Source organism: Tetrao urogallus (assembly GCF_951394365.1).
Source record: "Tetrao urogallus genome assembly, chromosome: 1".
In the NCBI taxonomy this organism is placed as follows: domain Eukaryota; kingdom Metazoa; phylum Chordata; class Aves; order Galliformes; family Phasianidae; genus Tetrao; species Tetrao urogallus.
In genome coordinates, this window is record NC_136813.1 from 6,874,811 (window position 1) to 6,896,980 (window position 22,170).

General features: G+C 37.2%; 1 protein-coding gene across 5 annotated transcripts in view; it reads left to right on the plus strand.

The window, feature by feature from the left end:
- Positions 1-22,170, plus strand: part of DLG2 (discs large MAGUK scaffold protein 2) — a gene marked incomplete at both ends in the record, with an annotated part of 740,481 nt that overhangs the window by 465,127 nt on the left and 253,184 nt on the right. For all 5 annotated transcript variants that reach the window (XM_079537732.1, XM_079537733.1, XM_079537734.1 and 2 more), the window contains one exon: positions 12,229-12,384. In XM_079537732.1, the coding sequence (XP_079393858.1) occupies positions 12,229-12,384 (156 nt within the window). The remainder of the gene's footprint in view (positions 1-12,228; positions 12,385-22,170) is intronic.

A 22,170-nucleotide genomic window follows, 5' to 3' on the forward strand; every position in this document is an offset into this window, starting at 1 on the left:
TCATCTTTTTGGAAAACTGCTAAGCAATATTGCTTGGGATCCAGCCACAGAGATATACAGCCCATGAAAAATTGATGATTTCTAAATAAAACTTACTGAGAACTAAGGAAGAAACCATCCTGTTTGGCAGGAAGACAAAGAATTCAGCATAAGGCTTCCTAGGCTGAGCAAAGAGCTTCTGGGATATAGACAAGCTTTCCTTGCCTGCATAGTGATGAAATCAGAAAGCTGATGAGTTTGAGCTAAGTTTTACAATGGTCATAAAGAATAACAGAAAGTAATTCTGCAGGTGTGCTCATTTAAAAAATGAAGGTAAAATTTGATGGAGGGCAAAACTGACTGGGATGAGAATGTAATGGCAGACAATATAGAAAAAGCTTAAGTACATCATCATCATCTTTGCGAGGCACTGAAGGGACCAGGAAGAAATTTATCAAAAGCAAATCATGTTCTTGACCAGACTGACTGCCTTTTCTGAGTAAGTGGCAAGTTGTATGGATGAGGATTGCTGTATGCAATGACTGTCCTGTACCAACCAGTGTCACAGTGTAGGGGGCTCCCTCAAGCAGGAATGGCTCTTTGTTGGGTGAAAATACAGCTGGCTTGAAAGGACAATGCCATAACTGACACAATGTGTATCAGATCTATTGTGGGGTGCATGGCAATACTTCTGTACTATTAGCTGCCTTGGGGAGTGGCTGCAAAGGTATTCCAGGCCATGACACTCCTCTTCTCTAGGCAGATCAAAGCTGCAGAATACAGGGAACATATTTTAAAACTCCTCCAGCAGCCTTTCCTTTAAATGTGAGGAAATGCTGAGGAAATGTATTCAGTTAATCTGAAGCTGGAAAGAAAGTATGATTTGGAGAGCTTTGGAGTCCTTCTTGGTAGCTTTTTGGACGTCTCCTGGATTATGTGCTGCTGGCTTGCTCTTCAGCTTTCTCTCAGCACAGTATGAACAACATGCATGCAACAGCAAACTTTGGTAAGACTTTTGACACGATCTCTCACAGAATTCTCATTTGAAAGCTGCATTAAAAGATGGGTTTGGGCTGGGAACTGACCGAGCCAGTAGACTCAAAGGGTAGTGATTGTCATTTGACATCTGTCAGGCAGGAAATAATAAGCAGAGCACTCAGAATTCATTGGGCGTCTGTTGAATATCTTCATCAGTGACCTAGATTCTGACAAAGAGTGCACCATCAGCAAATTTGTGAATGATAAATTAAGGTGGAGTTAACATGATGAATGGCAGAACTGTATTCCAGACAGATCATGATAAAGCTCGAGGACTGGTCCATATTGACCTCATGAAGTTCAGTAAGAAGTCTGAAGTTCTACAGCTGGGGTGGAACAGCAATGCACACTAATATGTGCTGTGCAACAAATACCTGAATTGCAACTGCACTGAAAATATCCTGGAGGTTGCAGCAGATGCCGGGCTAGACATGGGCCAGAAGTGAACTCTCTCTTCCATGGATACCGAGCTACATTGAGAAACGGCCAGCAGGGAAAGACAAGTTATGTTGTTGAAGACTGACTAATTCCTGCTTTTCTACTTCAAGAAGGACATGGATAAACAGGAAAGAGTTCAACAGATTCTCAGAATTGTAAATCACATGGAAGTTACAGAGATGTTGAAAGAGATGGGGCTTGTTTAATGCTGTGAAGAAGAGAGTAACGGTCAGTCTAGAAATGCCTTACAACTACTCAGTGGCAAAGATGATGAAAAGAAACTTTGGTCAGAGGTATCAAGTAATGCAAAAAAGACCAAAGGCCACAAGTAATGGTTTCGCATATTTCAATTTCAGTTTGAGAAGAAAAAAGAAAGACACCAGGCGGGTGGAGTAATGCTGGAGCTCATTGCTCAGAGTTGTGAAATATCATTCCTTTGAGATTAAGATTTCACTAGGTAGTGCCGTGGTTGGTCTGATCTACTGTTGACAGTAATCCTGCTTTAAGTGTGAGACTGGATGAGATGACCTACAGAGATTCTTTGTAACCAACTTTTCTGTGACATTGGGAAGAAAGAAGTGGTTAGTCTTTTCATTGTTATTGTGGATTATTCACTACTAATAGAGCAGACTTACTCTTTAGCACGTCTGCCTTTCTAAATCGAGAAAAAAAATGACACTCTAAAAATCCCTAGTTTTAGATGGTGATTTTTTTCTGGCTTTTACAAACAACATGGGCAAAAGATGCATAAAATAAAGAACTACTATGTATTTACTTCCTTTTTAACTTCAGAAAATAGCAGCATCAAACTGTTGTACTTCAGTGGATAAAAAAAAAAAATCACTTTAGCATTTAACTCTGGGTAGACCTTAAAAATCATAGGATGAAAAAATTGTCTGAGTTATCTGATTTACTCTGGAAAGCATATTTGATTTCTTTTATATGCATCTTTGCAAAATAACGTTTTCTGGACAAGAAGGAGGTGCTGGGTATTGGGAGGAAGAAAATGGAGAACCCTTAAGTCTAAGTCTCATGGGAAATTTTCCCTATATTGAAAATAGTTCCTTCACTGTTTCCCGGTTGCTTACATAAACCTGCTGGTTGAATTGAGGATATTTCATAGAAAAACCTTTATAGTTGTATTTATGCACACATTTGACTGTTCAGGATTAAAACATAACAAAAAAAAAAAAAAAGCTTTTTGTGTTATAAAACTATCAACAATTTTTTAACAATGGTTTTGGTTTTTGATTAGTAGGGAAAAAAGAGCTGCAGATTTGAGTAGTATTCCTTTGATATCGAGTGGGTTTGCTTAGATTATCCATTGACATAACACTGCATTTTTTAAAAGGGTATATGTGCTGAAAGGAGTTAGCTGCATTTCTTTCTAGTTTTTTTGAGGGAACAGAATTGAAGTTCATGTCTCCCAGATGAAAAAGAGCATTGACGTAAGTAGGGCTTTCAAATTGTGAATTTTACACCACGCTTTTGACTAGATGTTGTGATATGAGTGATGAATAAAAGTTGTGTAGAAGTATGCTGGTGCAGGTATATGAATGTGACATATATTACCAGCTCTGAACAATCGAATTACTGCACCTCACCTAAACTCAGCTTGTCATCTGCCTTAAAGAGGATTACATATAGTAACGCGTGGAGATTGATAACTTTATTTATTCTTCCTATTAAATCATTTGTAACTTTGGTAGGTTAGTTGTTCCAGCTAGTATTTTAATGCTTTTTTTCTTTTTTCTTTTTTCCTGAAGCTGGATTTGTTTATCTAGGGATAGTAAAGGTGGCACATTTGTCTTGTTTTACAATCTAGTATAAATTGCAGCTGTTATTTGTAAAGAAAATTTAATTGACCTCTAGTGTTATCAAATTGAAATGTATATAATTTAAATCATAACAGTTTCATTATTTAAGGACTTCAGGAAGAATTACATGGCTTAGTTGATGTTAAAAATCATGATGATGTATTATGAATATTGTAATAGCCCACATGTAGCACAAGGCTGTTGAAATCTGCGAGATGATGAAGTTCAATCCACGCAGTATTTCTACTACATTTGTGAAAATCTATCTAAATGCCAATAAATTTAAGTCTTTGGAAAAAAAAAAAAATGCAATTACACAGTAGAACTATTTCAGACTCTGTCCTCACACTGCAGTATTGCAAACCTTCTCATAACTTTGAAGTTCTGACTACATTGTTTAAAAAAGCCAGCATGACCGAGCGCATCGTTATATGGCCAAAGCCTTATCTTTACTTATTCCATCAAGCTTTTTTGATGCATGCTTTGAATGCTCAGTCCTGTCAGATGAGAACTTTAGAAAGACTGGAGGAATGGAAGAGTGTTTTTGTCAAAGAATTACAGTGAGATTGAGTGTGAAAATGCATGAGAAATTGTCACTGTGAGAATGGAAGCCACCAGCAGGGAGGACATATTTGTTGGGCAACCAAAATTAAGACAAGGAAGGACATAACTGAGAAATGGAGGAAGAGATGTGAGGAAGCAATAGTGAAAAGTATTATGAAGAAAAGCAACCATGAATTTCAGTACTGCTGAACCAGCAGCTCCCTCAGACACTGACGTGTGACTTTTGGGATAATTGATAACTGTACAAGAAGGCAGGGATAAGGAACAGAGGTAGAGGGCATATAGGAAAGATTGCTAATAAGATGCTGCAGGGTCACATTAGGGCCATCTCTCTCTATGATAGTGTTCAGAAACTCAAAATTTCTGGGGTTGTATGACACATACATGATCCCTGAAGGCAGTCTGTTATATGCTCACAGTCATTATTGCCTATCCTGGAGGATGACAGCCTGCTGCTGCTTCCAGTTCCTCCATCTTTCATGTGGTAGAAGTCTCATGCTCTCATTCTTCAATTCTTCAATTTACAGTTCTGCTGATGATCATATGGATTTCAAAATATGGTGTTCCATAGTAGCATGGAACTTTTCTTGGTAGCTTTTTATCAACCTTAGCAATTATGGAAAAATAAAATAATACTATTCAAATTATACATTAAATGGTCATGTATAAAAAAAGTACATTAATATTACCTGTATAACATTAAATTGGACGCTTGCTGAAATACAGTGCAACTGCACTTAGCTAGGCTACCATCAGCAGTGGGTACTTTCAGAACTCTGTCAAAAGCTTTTGAGAAAAACAAGTCACCATTCTATTTTTCAGTCCTATGTTGTATACACATCAACTACTTTACCTTTCATCTATTCAGTACAGACTTTATCTTAAAATAATTGTTATATTTTAGAAATTAGTCACAATTTTCTGCTTAAAATTTTGTCTCACTGCCCCAAATTAATTTTAAATAATAACTTTTACTTTCAGATTTATTAATAATTAATGCTAAAGCTAATTTATTGCTGAGTCAGAAGATAATCCATTGTCTCTTGAGTAATCTGCATGTATTCATTGGGCCTGTCAAAGATTTCCAAGGAACAGGAGTTGACTTTCTAATAGTGTCAGTGAAATCGAATTAATCCTTAACTCTTAAAAATGAACAAATAAATAATTTAATAATTCAGAACTTCACTTACAGAATCATATAATCATTGAATCACCAAGGTTAAGAAAGGCCTCCAAGATCATCCAATTCAATGATCTACCTACTACCACTATTTCCCACTAAACCACGTCCCTTAGTACAACATCTAAATTTTTCTTGAACACTTCTAGGGTCAGTGACTGCACCAGTTCCCTAGGCAGCTCTTTCCTGTGTCAGATCACTCTTTTTGAGAATAATTTTCTTCCTACTATCCAACCTGAACCTTCCCTGGTGTAACTTAAGGCCAGTATTCAAGGTGTGGCCTCACCAGATCTGAATACAGAGGAGCAATCACTTCCCTGCTCCTGCTGGCAGCACTGTTTCTGATACAAGCCAGGATGCTGTTAGCCTTCTTGGCTACCTGGGCACACTGCTGGCTTATGTTTAGCTGAGCATCAATCAACACCCCCAGGTCTATTTCCTCCACACAGTGTTCCAGCCACTCTGCCCCAAGCCTGTAGCATTGCCTGGGGTTGTTGTGGCCAAATGTAGGACACAGCACTTGGTCCTGTTGAACTTCATCCCATTGGCCTCAGCCCAGTGATCCATTCTGTCCAGATTCTCATGGAGATTTTTGAAATACATAGTAGGATTGGCAGTTATAATACAGACAGAAACTGTGCATGATATTTAATAGTGCACAAAGAAGCTAAGTACAGAGTACATGTATCCATGGACAAAGACTCTTTAAAGCAGGTATTACCACTTAAGAAAGACACACAGGGATAATTGTAATTAATTCTGTGACAGTGTCATCTCAAAACTCAAGAACAGCCAATAACAATAAAAGTGGTTAGAATATCTGATAGGAAAGGAAGCAAGTAGTAAGCCTAGTCTCTTTTGTGTGAGTCTGTGATGCATCCAATTATTGAATACTATATGGATTCAACTGGATGTAGCTCCAGACAAAGTTGACAGAGAAATAAGCGATTCCAGTATAGGTGGAAAGATTTGAGGGAGAACTAGAGTAGAGATCTGTAAAAGTACCCATATGATGGAGAAGACAGCAGACACTTACTTCTGCCTCAAAGGCAGGGAGTTTGCAATACATTGCCAAGTAAGCTTAAAAACAGAGAAAAATAAATGATTTTGAAATGTTCCCATATGTTGTCAGTGTGTAACAGACTTACGATATACAGAGGTAGAGATTTTTGGTATGTCGTGTTTTATTTGCAAGACTCATTGCCACACGGTGTTGCTATGCCCAGGAATCTGCGTTTAAATACAGATAAGTGCACAAATTCACAGTGGAGAGGCCAACTAAATGCAGCTTGCTTGGCTTTTGCTTCGGGTCCCTAACTTGTTAATTTTCAGCAGCTGAGCAGGGAAGAGCTGTTCTTTACAGTCCCTATTTCCTAAATATCCCTGCAAAAGACAAGCTACTAGTGCAGACAGGCTGCAGTCTGGCATCTCACCATTCCTGGGTGAAGCATCCTTCTTTTCCATTACTGAAACAGAAAATCGTTACTGAGTTTTTATCAAATTAAGCAGTCATTTTGTTTCCTAAGTCCTAATGTGTAAGTCTAATGAGCGTAGAAGTAGGAGTAGAATATTAAAAGATCTAAATTATAGTGTTATATCTTCTTGTAGGCCATTCCACTCAAGAACATGATTACAGTGATTAAATTGTATTATAAAGCATATCAAGGCATCCTTACTTTTCATTGCAGTGTTGAAATATTGGTATGATATTAAGCATTTGTTTTGCAATTGCAAAAAAAGTGCAAACTTTAAGGCTCATGAACATAGCAGTTATTAACGAAGGAGCTGAGAAACCATTGGTTATGATCAGTCATGGGAGGTTCAGGTTCGATATCAGGAAGAGGTTCTTCACCAAGAAGTTGGTTGAGTACTGAAAAAAGAATTCAAGAAACACCTGGGCTCTCAGACGTACAGTCTGATTTTCAGAGTGGTGTTGTGCGGAGCCAGGAGTTGGCCTTGGTGATCCTTGTGGGTCCATTCCAACTCGGGATATTCCATGATTCCATGATTCTGTGATTTTCTGATTATGAAAGTACTCCCAGAATCAACTGGACTAATGTCCTTCAGGTATTTTCTTCCAGCTCTTCGCACACATTGTCTGTCAGTTGAAATAAACTTGTTGTAGGAGTATTTTGGTCTTATTCAAATTGCTAGGGTGTAACCTGTGAAAAAAACTCAACTCTTGGTTTTAAATAAACTGTTCTGAACAAGAAGGTGCATGGTTCTCCTAGAAGGTCAAATGAATGAGAAACTTAAGAAATCAAAAGACACGTATATATGAGTCACTGCTCTGGAAGCCTTCATTTCTATTAAATTGCCTTTGATTTTTGTTTTATTGGTGATGTACTTTCAAAGACATCTCTTTTCACACTCAACACTAGAATGTGTTAGCAATAATAATATATTACTTGTTGTTACTGAACTTGAATGCAATTAAGAATTACTCCAGAGTAAAAAAGATATTATTATTGAAGACTTGTAGCATTGTAAAACTTATTTTCTCTTGCATTCAATTTAACATTTCCTGACTAGTTCTGCAGACACAGTATGCTGTGAGAGCTTTGCTGGTTGCTTTCCATATCATAAAAGGTTTTAAAATCCCAAAAGTGAACTGTTCACATTTAATGTGCTTCATGCTAGCAACTGAATCCTACCAAACAGGATTCTGCACTAAAGAAAAATGTTAAAATTCAGTTGAGCACCATGGATGTTGATGAGCACTGTTTTAGTAAGGACATTTTCTTTTAACGTCTGTTGTGCAGTAAAGCCAACCTGAAATAATAACACAGTGATGTTACAAACAAGGAAAAACAAAGACTGCAAACGAATGGGAAGATTTTCTCTCCTTACACAATCTTTTATGAAATAAATAAATAGCTCCATTATCAGATCAAAATCAATCTGCTACCTCTGTTGCTGTTTGCTGTTCCACCAATTAGTCGAACCTTTCAGTAGAGATCTTACCTCATTGCAGCAATGCTCTACACTGATTAACAGTCCCAGCTTTCAAACTTTTGGGAGCAGAAAAGTAATTTATTGCTACCTGCTGTTCAAACTACCATTTAAAAGCTTACCTTGTGATATGGAGTAGCTTGATTCTCCAGTCAGTGAATTATCTGCGCTGGCTCAAGAAAAGCTATGCTCCTGCTTATGTTTTCTGATGCTTTTCCTCTGTTGTTGTACACCTGATTCTCATACTAACTTAATTATTCCTGTCTGTGTAGAGCCAGTAGCTGTTGCTCTCATTTATCACAGAACTTACTTAGCTCACAGATAAACGCAGAGAACTGTAATATGTTTGTCCCTAAAAAAAAAGAGAAGGAAAAAAAAAAATGCAGCTTAAGAGCAGAAAGGAAGCAGTTCTAAGATGTTACAGAAGCAGTTTTTTCCACATAGACCCATATTTGAAAATCACTAAAAATAAACTATTAAATTTATCCAAAATTATTCATTAACATTTACCCTATTTGACATTTTAAGAGTATAATTTATAAATATTATACAAAATTAAGATAATAGACAAAGTACATTCTATAACACAGTTCTTTGTCCTTCTTCATGTTAAAAATAACAACGTTTCTTTAATATTTATTTTAAATAAAACAAACCTTCTGAAGCTGTACCTGCTGTATCTAGGGGTGATGGAATTGCAAATAAGCTGCTATGATTCAGTACTTAAAGAATACATAGCCATCTTTTACATGTTTGTTATGGCATGGTTAATGACCTGCTGCCTGTATTTAAAACTCGCTTGAGGAATGATAAAATCAGATCTCAGTATTTATGTTCAGCTTGGCTTTTCACTACTCTGCAAGAAAAGTTGAGATGATCTTGTGTTTTTTTTTCAGAATGGAACATTAGAAACAGTTTATAAAGAGAAATCTTTTATGATCTCCTTATCCTATGCTTATCCTATGCTTAGAGAGAAAAGTCTGTCTCTGCCATAGCTCTGGAAAAGAAGAAATGTGAGACAGGATTTACCAGGTGGGCTGATTCTATTGGACAGAAGTTCATTCTTCTCCTAACAGCTAGTGGAAATAGAAATGAGGAAATGCTACATTAGGAGAATCATTTAATGAAGCTGAGTGATCTTCTTAATTTTTGTTTTTGTGGTGGGGATCGTTGTCTTCCACAGTTGGCAGGCGCTCTTGAAGGTGAGTTCTATTTTGCATAGGGAAGAAGGTAAAGTGTTAGGAGGAGATTTTAAGATACTCTGTTGCAGCAAGTATTACTTTGAAGGATTAATGGCCTAAATAAAACACAGTTTTCATGACTAGGACAGTCATCTGTCCTGTACATTTTAATCATTTTCTGCTTTTCTGCCATTTTCAACTTTGAGTTATTTTTTCTCTACTTAATTGACATTTGCGAATCAAATTGAGAGATAAAATAAGTTTATACTGATCTGACCCAGACCTTTGATGCTGTGTACCGCTTATTTTAAAGCACTTGCTTTTCTTGCTTTTCCTTTTCTAATACAATGTTTAGCCAGAGTCCAACTCTGTAATTGGCAGAATTAGCATTCAGCAACCTATCTGTCTGGATGAAGTTATCTAAGGAACATGTTCAGTCCATGATCTTAACGACAACAAAGGATGACATCTGATGGCAAGTAGATGGTTATGACAATCTCTGTACAGTTACAGGCCTTTAAAATAAGGGCATTCGTATTTTGAATTAACTGATGCCTGGAATTCTGTTCCAAAGAAAGAATTAAAATGATAAGTTTGAATTCCTGTCCTTAACCACAAGAATTCTCTTCGGCCCAATTACAGATGGTCTGTTGTTAGCTATGTCACAGCGTCATTTGTGTTATAGTAACAAGGACTAGCAATGTCAGCACAGTCACTTTTGAAAGAATTTTTCCGATTTTTTGTTATCCTTCCATTCAGCAAGACTGAAAGGAGTGCAAAATACTAAATACTAAACATTTTAAAATTTGCTGAGTTCTGAGATGATATTTGTTAGTGATGTGTGTTTATGTTTAAAGGAGAAATTTGATTTCAGTATCTAGATTGATGTGGAATGTTTCTCTCCATTTTGCTTCTGGAAGCAGTTTGTAACTGCTCGTTAATGTAGCAATCTCTTATATCTGTCCATCACTATGGCATGATTTGTGTCTAAGCACAAGCTTGGATGGTCACTCACTGTTGACTCAATTGTAGTTCTAGCATTCACAGTATATTTAAAGGTCAGCAACACTCATGTCATCTGCCACTCAAAGATGAGTAACTTGTCTTTAGTAAGTGAGGAAGTTGTTTGTGGACTGGTTAGTGTCTTAAGACACAGAGAAATCTACAGGTTGTATTCTTCTTCCTGCACTGAGGTAATATTTCTTCAGTTTTCACAGTAGGTATAATTCATATTTGATATTTGTATTTGTTCTTTCTTTAATACATTGTCTAAAAACAAAAGAGAGCATTTTTTGAGAGCATAAAAGGAAGTACTGGTCTAAAACAAAATAAATAATAGAAGTGTGGTCTTTTTTTAATTTATTTCCTTTAGATTTTTGGTGTTGAAAAAAGCAATTGATTTAGTAGATAAATTATTAAATTCACACCTCTGAGGCAAGTGTAAAATAAACTGAGAAAAAATAATTGCTGCTGTAAGTATATTTTTAAAAGGATTGTACTGTATGATTGACAGAATGCTTTATAACCAAATGAATTACAACTGTGCTATTTTGATAATTGGTAACCTTGAATTGCTGATTTTTTAATTGTAAAGTTTTCCCTGGGAAAGTTGGGAACAGAGAATTCTCAAAACATATGTCAGATTGCTATGAATAATTTTATTAGCATTTAGTGAGACCAGTTTTTCTGTAAAGCAGCTACTCCTTTTCCCCCAAAGGATGAAACCAGAAACTAACAACAAAGGAAAATTTGTTCTCTGTATCTGCCAGTGCATCCACAACTATAATAAATTTTGGTACTTGTAAAAGTCACAGCAAAACCACACCCATATGAGGCACGGTAGAGCCAGAAGAACCGAAAGAGTTTCATTAACTGCTTGGCCTCTATGTGTTTTCAGGTTTGCGATTTTCATCTGGCTGATGCTGTATTGCTGTGATCAGAGACAGTGCCATATGCTGGATCTTCTGGCAGAAGCTAGGATATGACAGCAATTACATCTTGGCACTCTTTAGAGCAGAAACTTAGGAAATTATGAGTCAAGTTTCACTCTGCCAGTAGGCCCAGAGGTATCTGCTAGGGCCCACACAGTAGCTGGAGAAGTTGCATGGCAGAAAATGTATTAGATGGTGCATTTCTTCTGAAAGCTGCTGGTTGTCTCCTGTGGATCTCAACCTGGTACTACATTCCCTCTTCCCCTTTACCTAGGGGCTCACTAGGAAATTCATGGTAAGTATTGCCTCGTCAAGCTGCTGGCCTCTAGACAGCAGAAGAGAAACAAAAAATGACCTCTCAGTATCAATTCTAGGACATTAATCCTTGTATCTGACCTCACAGGCTGCTGTCCGTTTGGTTTGGAGCAGCAGAGTGAAATGGCTGCGGTTTTGTCGATGAGGTTACTTGTTTGAGATGTGGTGTGCATAATCACGTGTTGAAGGCTGAATCTGTAAAGAGAGCAAATGAAATTTGCTTAAAGTGAATTGATGGCCAGTGAGATGAATGGCTTACATACTTTGTTACCATCTCTACAGTGTTCTAGGATATGGCTCACTTTGACCACAGCTCTGCTGGTAAGCCTTCAGGATGCTGGGCAGGAGAATGGTATTTTGACAAATAATATGTAACTTCATTTTAAATTATTAGTGAAAAAGACCCCTTTTCAGGAAATAAGCATCGTATTATCTTTTAAGTGGTAACATAAATAACGCATAAAGTTAATAAAATCACAGAAAGCTGTTAGATCAAAAAAGGAAAAAGAAAAAAAGCAGAAAGAAAGAAAGCAGAGCATTTGGGAAAAATTGTCACTGAACTTCAGAGATAAGGTATTCCCTTTCAGTACCACATTTCCCATAAACCACTTTCATGTCACACTTCTGTTGGGTCTGTATATACAATTGCTCATATGCTGTAATATTGTGTTTCAATTCTGATGTTTCCTTTAACAGCACACTTTACTTGTCAAAAAAGCCCTACTGAAAGGATCTTGACAGATTTGCTGTGCATGCTTTTAAACTTATTGCTGTGTTTTCTTTATGTTCTCAGCCACTAATATGCACCTGATCTTTTGTCTCTGTATCACCAGGCCTCCTGAACCTGTTTACAGCACTGTGAACAAACTGTGTGATAAACCACCTTCTCCTAGGCACTATTCCCCTGTCGAGTGTGACAAAAACTTCCTTCTTACAGCTCCCTATCCCCACTACCACATAGGCCTGCTCCCTGACTCTGAGATCACCAGGTACTGCATGCGCTTCTTCCTCACCTCCTTTGTTAGAGTGCATGAACATCGCTAGGTTTATCTCATAGTTTGCACCTTCACCATAGATCTTTTTCTACAGCTTGTGCTTATTTTTAACCACGCTTTCACATTTGCACCACTGGAAGATATATGCTACTTTGGTATATAATTTTGGTCATCCAAAATCCAGTGATGATTACAGGCAATGTTTTAATCCATTGGAATGGTGCTCTAAAATAGGCTATGTCGTATCTATCACATTTTACAACTTAATTCAGTATACATTGTTCTGTAATTATGTAAAATGACTAAGATTTCACTGAAAGCTGTAGTAATTTAGTTGGAATTCAGTCATTTTGTTTCTGTGTTGTGCATAGTTTTTTTTACTATCTTTGGATTTATAGAATAGCTGCCTAAGCCTCTGAAAGAAAATGAGCACACACAAAAAAATTAAAAAAATAAAAAAATAAACAAACCCACTTCACCAAGTCATAGCTGAGAGTATATTTAAAATTTAGCAATCTATAGGCTAGCTGTGCTCTTAGAATACAGTGAGTAAAACCTACAATAATGAACATTTCCGTAATTGAAAAAAATGGAAGGCATTGCTATAAAATAGTCAGTGATTACCTTCAAGAAAAAGGTTAAAAAAAAAAGTTAAGAAATAAATTACACTGTTCAAAACTATATGCTAGTATAACTTAGTGAGGTATTCTTCTGTAGCTTATTAAACTATTTACAAACAGGATCTAGGAGGCAAGAGTTAGGCACAAGTTTTCAAGTAGGTATTGTGTGCTTCCTTTGTCAGGATAATAAATGGAAAAAAGCTTTTATATTCTACAGCAGAAGAAAAGATAATTGTATTTGAAACTTTGATCACAGACATTTATCACAAATATATATATACATATATACTTTTCAAAGAGAAGAGAACCGTGGGAAGAAGAGAGCATAAGTTTGTGAGTGGAAAATAAAATGATAAATTAATGTAAGATATAATAACAGGAAAGAAACCTTGGAGATTAGAAAAACATCTGTGAAAGGCATTGCAGTACTATAAAATAGAAAGATAAATTAAAAAAAAAAAAACAAGACTTGCTAGTGACGAATGCAGCAGATGTGGTGGGACTTTACAGAAGCTGTTGGTTTCTTATGATGAAAACTGTGTGGCTTCCAGAATTTGTAAAATGCTTAATCACTGCACAAAGTGATTAGTCCAGCTGTTGAGACCAGTGCAAAAATAGTTGAAAAACATTCATAAGGACAACATTTTATAAAGGTGCTAAGCACTAATAGATCTGTCCACAATATCTGAATGTCTCTGCAGATACTATCGTGAAGGAAGATTGAAAGTAGTAAAATGACCTCAGGTCTTTAGGTACACAAGTAGTTTGTCTGCAATATCATTCTGAGTTCTGCATTCTGCATTTTGAGTGTTTAGAGACAGACAACAGAAGAGATCATTATAAAAGTATTCCTAATCAACAGCAGTCATTTTAAAAAGAAAAAAAAAACAACCTGAACTCAAAAGCGGAACTAGTGGCTTCTAGGGGAATTTGCTGCCATGTGAATGGAGTTTGTTAATCATAGACAAGTGCAATTCCTTGCCCAGTAAGTTATCTCTATAGTTAGGACTATCAGATCTATGGGGTTAGCATAGGGAAAAAAGTTTGTTAAAGGGTATCACCTGCTGACCACCTACACCAATAATCAAGGAAGCCCTGGAGAGCAGAACTGGGCCATTTGTGCTGCTAGTAATTCTCTACATCCTTTTGTTTTATTGTGTGATTGAACACTCACTTGGTCATCAGACATTTGATGATCTGACATCAGGACTTAAAAAACAGAGGTTTGTTCAACTGTCAGCTAACAGTTCTCCTTAATAACAAGGTTTTATTTCTCATCATTCCAGTTCAACATAAAATTAAGCCCTATTCCCTGTACATTTAACCAGTTTCAGTATTCCAACAAAAACTGCAGAGAGATAACAAAAAGATGAGAAAAGACACAAGTCATGGTTTAATGCTCTGCAATATGCTTTGCTACATGCTGTGACAGAGGTGACTGATTGCTATCATTTATTCTTCCTTCCCACTGTGCAATTACATCTAGATTGGAAATATGACCATTTTTGATATTCGCAAATGCTGTCATTTTTCCCCCTGGACTCTTTGAATGACCATGGAGGAAGCCATTCTAAATATTTTTCACCAATATGCCTTTGGTGACGAAAGAGACAGCATTGTTAGGTATACCATAATCCAATCTCCAAAACAGACTCAGTATTTACATTTGGATGCTGTATAATAGGGAAGTATTAAGCTCATTTTAAACCTAATAGAAGTGGCTATGTTTTAAAAGTGTTCATCGTGCACAGCCCTAAATTTCAGAAAAGTACTGTTGTCTAATGGGATGTGATGTGTTGAATCCATATAAAGACCTTCTTCTAAATCTGCCGCTGTGCTACCACTATGTCTATTGAAAACTGTTCTACCAAAGAAAATCCTCCAAATATCACCCAAGTATCTTGAAAGATCTGTATTTGTCTACCTAAATCCACAAAGCCCTTTTTTCTCCAGGTTATTTACTTCCTTGCTCTCCAGTCAAACATGAAGAGTTCTTGGTCTTCTTGCAGGCTTCCTTGACATAGTTTTTCATTAGAATTTGTCAGCCCTAGGCTTGTGGAGGAAGTTGCAGGGATTGTTTGCTTGTTTTGGTAACTGCAGTCATTGTCATATCTCTGTGTTCCAAATACTGAGAATCTGCTGGTGAACTTCAAATCATTTGATTTGAAAAATAACTCTTCCAGAGGAAGAGGAACATGATGTCTTGTTCTCCCAACTTAAATGCTTGTAAGCCAGCCAACTCCTTTCAAATTGCTGCTCCAGATAATTTGTCAGCCACTCCTCAGAAGATCACTTTGTCAAGGCTCATTAACTTAATAGGCAAAGAGAATTCATAGGCCAAAGCTTTATTTGTCTATAATAAATTTGAGTTTATAACCTTTGCTTTAATGGTGATCTGTCTGGGTCTCTGTGTAGCTTAGCAGTCTAGGAGAATATACTCCAATTTTAGGATGAAAGTAGTTTGGTTTTGATCAGTTAATGTGAATTGACATTAGCAGTTCTATGTTGATGTACAACAGCTGGAAATATGTCCCATCAAAGGCAGAAGTAGAGAGAGAATTTTGGAGCAGTAAGCTTTCCTCTAAGAGAACCAAGTGGGAATGGAGAAGGATATTCATACTCTCTCAAAATTATTGACAATACACATAATTATTGACAATTATGTGTATAATTAGATTATTGACAGCCAAAAAAATTGCAGCTCGTGGGGTAGCAGAGTTTCTACAAATAGGAGTTTCTGTGCTATGTAACATAAAATGTTGTGTTTGTGGTCTTAGTCCTGAGAAATTCTTTGCGTTTGCCACAAGACACACTTCAGTTCTGTACAGAATTGACTTCCCTGTCTTCAGTGAATTCCTCTTGGCACTCAAGTTACTAGCACAGTTTTTGTTAAAAGCTAGCTCCAATATTGTTGATTTGTATTTGTTTTTGTTGTTTTTTTTCTTTTTCAATAGGTATTTAGTTTTCTCTTAGGCTGTTGATCTGTGATGGCATCAGTATTTTTTAATGCATGTAGTGGAAGGAACCATGCTTTCTAGTCATGGGAGAAAAGCAAGAGAGCATCCCTGAAAAATAAAAATACGGGAAAATTTTATTCATCTTATGTATGACTTTTTTGGATGTTGAGATTCTCCTTATGGGGCTTATCCTACTTATGGGGCTCGGTGACTGGAAAATATTTGGCTTACATTTAGAACCAATTTCTTGAAGTTTCTTGAAACCTGGATCAGTTCTCACTAACACTGATTTGCAGTCTTTGACAGTTAAAGATTTTTTGCTTTGTTTTCTCAGCCTATGAAAGGGTCTTAACAATGATCACACAGAGCTTCTCTGAGCTATCTATGACAGTTTCATTCTATTATTAACAGCAGTTTGTGTTACTGCATAATAACACAGTGAATGATTTTAAGATATTTGATGAATTAATGTCATCATTTCTTGGAACTCCACTACTTTTTCACCAATGAGGATTAGGAAGAGAGAATAATATTGGTACGTGGATCTAGAGCAACGCCTTTTACAGAAAACATGCTATTTTCAGTGGTATTCAGGGGTGACTCAGCATCAAACAATTCAGAAAAGCAATATATATAAGTGTGCTAAAGTGTCTACACATGGAGTGGATATGGGTAAGGTGCCTGTAACATCCATTACCTTGATGATTGATATGTGGAGCTGCTTCTGATATGTTCCTACATCCTCCGCATAAGCACACAAGGGTCACTACATTGAGTAGCCTCTGCACTCAGACTAGTGCATGCCTGCAGTGCTAAGCACTGCTGCTTATGGTCATTTCATTATAGGGACCCTTGGGATCCCTCTGCAATGAAGGAACAGCTGAGAAGATGCCAATTACTTTTTACTGATCATGGAAAGAAGCTATTTCAAAATGGGAGTGAATGGTGGGCTTCTTTTATGCCCACTGCAATTGCATCGTGGATTTTTTTTCACAGTAACCGGTGAAAAAACTGGTGCTTTCACACCAGTGACTCCACCACACTCCTCTCTCAGCCCTCCTCCACAGAACAAGGGAAGAGAATTGTAATGAAAGAAAAGTTCATGGGTTGAGATCACTCACCAATTACTGCCACGGGCGAAACAGACTTAGCATAGGGACACTTAGAAGAGGGAGATTAATGTAATTTATTGCTTGTTGATAGCAGACTAGAGCAACGGGAAATGCAGGGGGAAAACCTGCTCCACCTTGGGCCTCTCCTGGGCCACAGGGAGCTGCTGCTCCATATCTGGAGCACCTCCTGCACTCTTTCTGCAATGACCTGCACCAGGTCCCTTTTGGAATCTCAGTCCTCCACTACCAAAACTGTGCCATGTAAGCCCAACATAATAGCTCACTGGGAACAAGCTTACTGTCAAAATGATGCATATAGCTGTTCTTGTGAGTGCCTACCTTCCAGGAAAGCTCTTGTCATCATTATTGAAACTCACATCGTACAGGAGTACTCATCGACCCATTTTCAATCCCATGTTTTAATATGGGAATTATATCTCCCCAAACACATCTGGCCGTATTCTGAGCTTTTTGAAATGCCTGACAACCTGAAGATGGAATCTATCAAGGAGGCAGTAAAAAAGATGGGGATTAAGAAATCCACTCTTCAGCTTGCCCCTCATAAACACAACCACGTTCTTAAATTTAAAATGATTTTTTCCTGTTTCAGTCAGATTCATCTATTTATTAGAAAATGTCAATTGTAAAATTGAAAGTGAGTCTGTTTGGGCAAATGATTTTAAATATTCAATATGAGAATTTTAGCAGATCGTTATTTTTTCCTATTAATATCATGGAATCAGCATCTGGATGGATCTGCCTTTTACACAGTGCAACCACAGGCAGCAAGCTTATGTGTAGGAACTAAAACCACTAAATAGCACTATTTAAAGTCATTGGAAGAGGATAAGTGAACAAATCTTTGAACAACAAAATAGGATACACTGTCAGTGTCAGTGGAAACAAAGTCATCCTATAGTCACAAAGGAGAAATAGTGTAAGAAAATGAAATGTAAATGTTTAAAATAAGCCTCGGTAAAGTATCTCAATGAAACCATAAGGTGGTATTTTCAAAAATGACTTCAAGACTCATCTGTGCCTAAACACGTGTTTAGATATTCAGAGGTATAGAGCATATATCAGCCCCTAAGCAATTTAAGATATTAAACTGGACACCAAAGTGCCTGGTTTGGGTACTGCTCTTCACACTGATGGCCACTAAAGCATCCTGTTGTTGCTGATTTAGTGAGAGTTAGCTATTTTAGTGCTATGGTCTTAGCTCCTCAAACAACATCCTCACAAATTCAGTACCTCTTTAACTTTGAACACCTAGACATTTCCAAAAATAAGCCTGATCCTTTTGATTCACAAGTGGGAATATACGTTGCAGTGGTTGACAAGATACAGTCCAGCTGTATACAGCTGCATGCATGTTATGCTTTCCTGGGCTGGGCTGCTTCAGAATGCAACTCCAGGATTTCAATACTTTATAGTTATTTGCAATAGGGCAAAACAAAATCAGCATAAACTGATTAACTGTCTACAAACAGCATGCAATGTCTTGTTGTAGGTTGTCCCTGCTGAGGAATCAAACTCTTGAGACATTTAAATTATTTAGGATCTTTTGAAAACAGTAAAAATGTACTGTGATTATCTCTTATTACATTTAATTAACAATTTTAAAACTCTCCATAGTAATGATTTCTTACTTTTTTTTAATCCTGACTCAAGTGTGGTCTTTAAGTAAATGATCCAGTCATATAACTGTTGTTGTTTATGACAGAAAAATGATGAAGCCTCAGTTTTCAAGTTATTTTGCATGGCCAAATCTCTGAGCTTAATAAGCACTAACATTCCTGTAGATTCTCTTTTGCTCTTTCCTTTTTATTTAATGAGGAGATTTCTATTTTGGACACTATTAATTAGAACGATTAGGAAGATGCACCTTTAGAAAACAGAGAGATGATTACAGGAGAAACTTAATCTGTAGAGGCATAAAATCACTACAGTTCAAGTGTTTAATTATGTAAAGTTCAGAAGATTTCAGGTTAAGATGGAATGCTTCAGGTTAGAGTTGCTGGGGTTTATTTCCAGTTGTGCTGCTGACTAAATATGTTTACTTGAGCAAATCACTTAATTCTATTTGCCTTACTTTAACTAGCAGTAAAATAATCTTCTTACTCAGTCATGTTGAGAAGGATAGCTAGTATCAATACACAGAAGAATTATTTTTTTAAAGAAACAAAGGAAAAAATAAGTTGTTTCTATTCTATCATTTGGGAAATATTTTGTACTATGGGAATAGCCTAAGAAGTCTAATAATATTCTTGGATATATTAGTCAAAGTATCACCAGCAGTAAAAAGAGGTGATCCTTCCCCTGTGCTTAGCAATTGAGACTATACTTGGGGTACTGTGTTCAGTACTCAGGCCTCTGTTACAAGAGGGACACGGACATAACTGGAGAGAGTCCAACAAAGGGCCACTAAGATGATGAAGGGCCTGGAGCCTCTCTGCTGTGAGGAAGGCTGAGGGAGCTTGGACCATTCAGCCTGGAGAAGATGAGGCTCAGGGGGATATCATCAATATCCATAAATACCTGAACAGAGGATGCAAAGAGAGCAGAGACAGGCTTTTGTCAGGTCAAGAGGCAATGGGAAGAAAGTGGAGCACATGGGGTTCTAAATACCAGAAAGCATTTCTGCACTGTGTGGGTGACAGTGCACTGGAAAAGATTGCTGAGAGAGGTCATGAAGTCTCCTCCTTGGAGATCTTCAAAAGCCACCTGGAGATGGTGTTGGACAAATTGCTTTAGATGTTCCTGCTTGAGCAGGGATTGGGTTAGATAGATTCAGAGATTTCTTTCAACCTCAGCCATTCTGTGATTTTCTGAATGTATGGTTTGATTTTCAGAATTACTGTGTTTTCTTGAGTTACGGATCTGCTTTAATGTTCCACATTGACTGAAGTTAAACAGTATATTCTTAGCTCATAAAATGTACAGAGATTTTAACATAGTTTAGTTAAACAGAATATTTTCTTTCCTAGATCTTTAGAGAAGAAAAAAAGTTGTCATTTCTTAGTAAAAAAACATCTAAACCACTGGTATGAAAATTTTCCTGCTGCCATGATTACAGACGTACCCACATAGAGACATTTGGGAACAAAGAAGGAAGATGTCTCCTTCCTTTTCATTCCTATAAGAAAGCTCTGAAATTTAGTCCCTGACAAAAACAAAGCAAACAATCCTGAATTTTGGAGTGCCTATCGTATGCCTTTTTTAGATTAATGATAAAGGCTGGAATCAGAAAGCTTAAAAAGATATCTGGTCACTTTTGGCTGGTTCCTGCTTGAGTTTTGGCCTGTGCTGTCAGGCACTCAATGTGGGGAGGCTGAGGTGGATTATGACCCTTGAAATTGAAATTTTATCTGATGTCTGTTTCACCTGACACTGGCTACCAGTTTCTCTTTACCACAGTAATGGAATAGCTTGGGTTGGAAGGGGCTTTAAAGATCACTTAGTTCCAACCTCCCTGCAGTTGGTGGGGTTGCCCAGGGCGTCATCCAGCCTGATCTTGAACACCATTCAGGGATGGTTTGATGATGCATCAGATCATCTCACAAAAATCCAAGCCGTCCATTTATAACTAAGTCCACCACACAACTATGTTGTTTGAAACATGTTCTGGTCCATGAATGTATTCTAAAATCCCTTTGAAACAGTTCTTCCAGCAAGATAGAGCAGTAGAGCTCCACACACAGTGTTCATTCAGATGCATCAGATTGTCAGGATAAATTTAAACCCACGTTTTTTATATTGGTTCCATATCAGGTTTGGGTATATTCAGAACAGATGACAGTGTCCCTCTGCACAAGGGTGCTACAAAAGCAAGTTGGAGCCATTCACTAATTCAGATCTTGTCCACAGTGCTGAAAGTTAATTTCAATTATTACCTTATTACCTAGCAACTGTCTAAAGGTTGATGTGAGAAATGAGTTTGGAGATTTCAGTTTCATTCCTGTGGACAATTTTACACATCATAAAAATCATCACTCCGTCTGTCATAGCAATTGCTAGATTCTCAGCTCATCAGAGAAGCCAAGAATAGATTTAACCTGGAGAACAAATTATTCTTTTTACCCCAAGAGAGAGTTCTTTGAGCTTAGAAATAAAATATGACTGTGGAGGAAGGGTAAATAATGCTACCCTGTGTCTGCCTATGGAGTACATGTTGGAGGAAAAGTAATTTCCAAGGTTACATCTACACAAAAAAGAGTAAGAAAGCTTGCTGGTTAGAGCAGAGGGCTGAAAACAGAAATTTCTCTGCACTTCTGGCAGATCATATGACCCTTGGCAACTTTCACCTTTCCTTCCAATTTGTCCAATTGTGAAATACATGACACATCCACAGAACCCAACAGCCATCAGTTAAAATGTATTTCCAGCAGGTGTAGGTAGGCATGATTTTTTGTACTGCATAAACAAGTGTGATCATTAGTATCAAATGCAGCGATAGGAAGCATCATTACAAGCAGGTGGAACCTCTAATTACTTGTAATCTGTCATGAAAATGCGACAGAATTATAACAGCAGCATTAATGACCCTTCCCTCAGCCCTATGCTAGTCTTGTTTTACGCTGCAGTTATCCCACTAGAGTAATGAATTGCTGAATCAGGCTTTCAAATTATTTTCTATCTAATTATCATGATTTATTATTGTTGACATAAAGCATGTATGTAGATTTTTGCAAATATGTCCATTATTGTTGGTTTTCTGAGTTAAGTAAGGTCTGAATTGGAATGGAGAGATGTCTAAAATGCTCTTGTGAAACAGAAATTAGGAGGTAGTGCTCCTTGCTGAGTCTATGCACAGCCAATGTTACAGGTCCATTCATGGACACTGGAAGACGTAATAAAACAGAACAAGCTGTTTAAGCTAAATTCTTATCTCTTGTAGTCACTGATTTCACAGTACTTTACTTTTTCCTACCCAGAATGATATAACACTAGTTAATGGAATAGTCAGAAACACAGAAATACAGACTATAAAAACTCCTGACATGATGGGATCCATTTCCTTGGTCTAACGTAAAATTTCCCTGTATTTTCCCACTATCAGAATGTACTTGTAACTTTGTGGATCTATGAGAA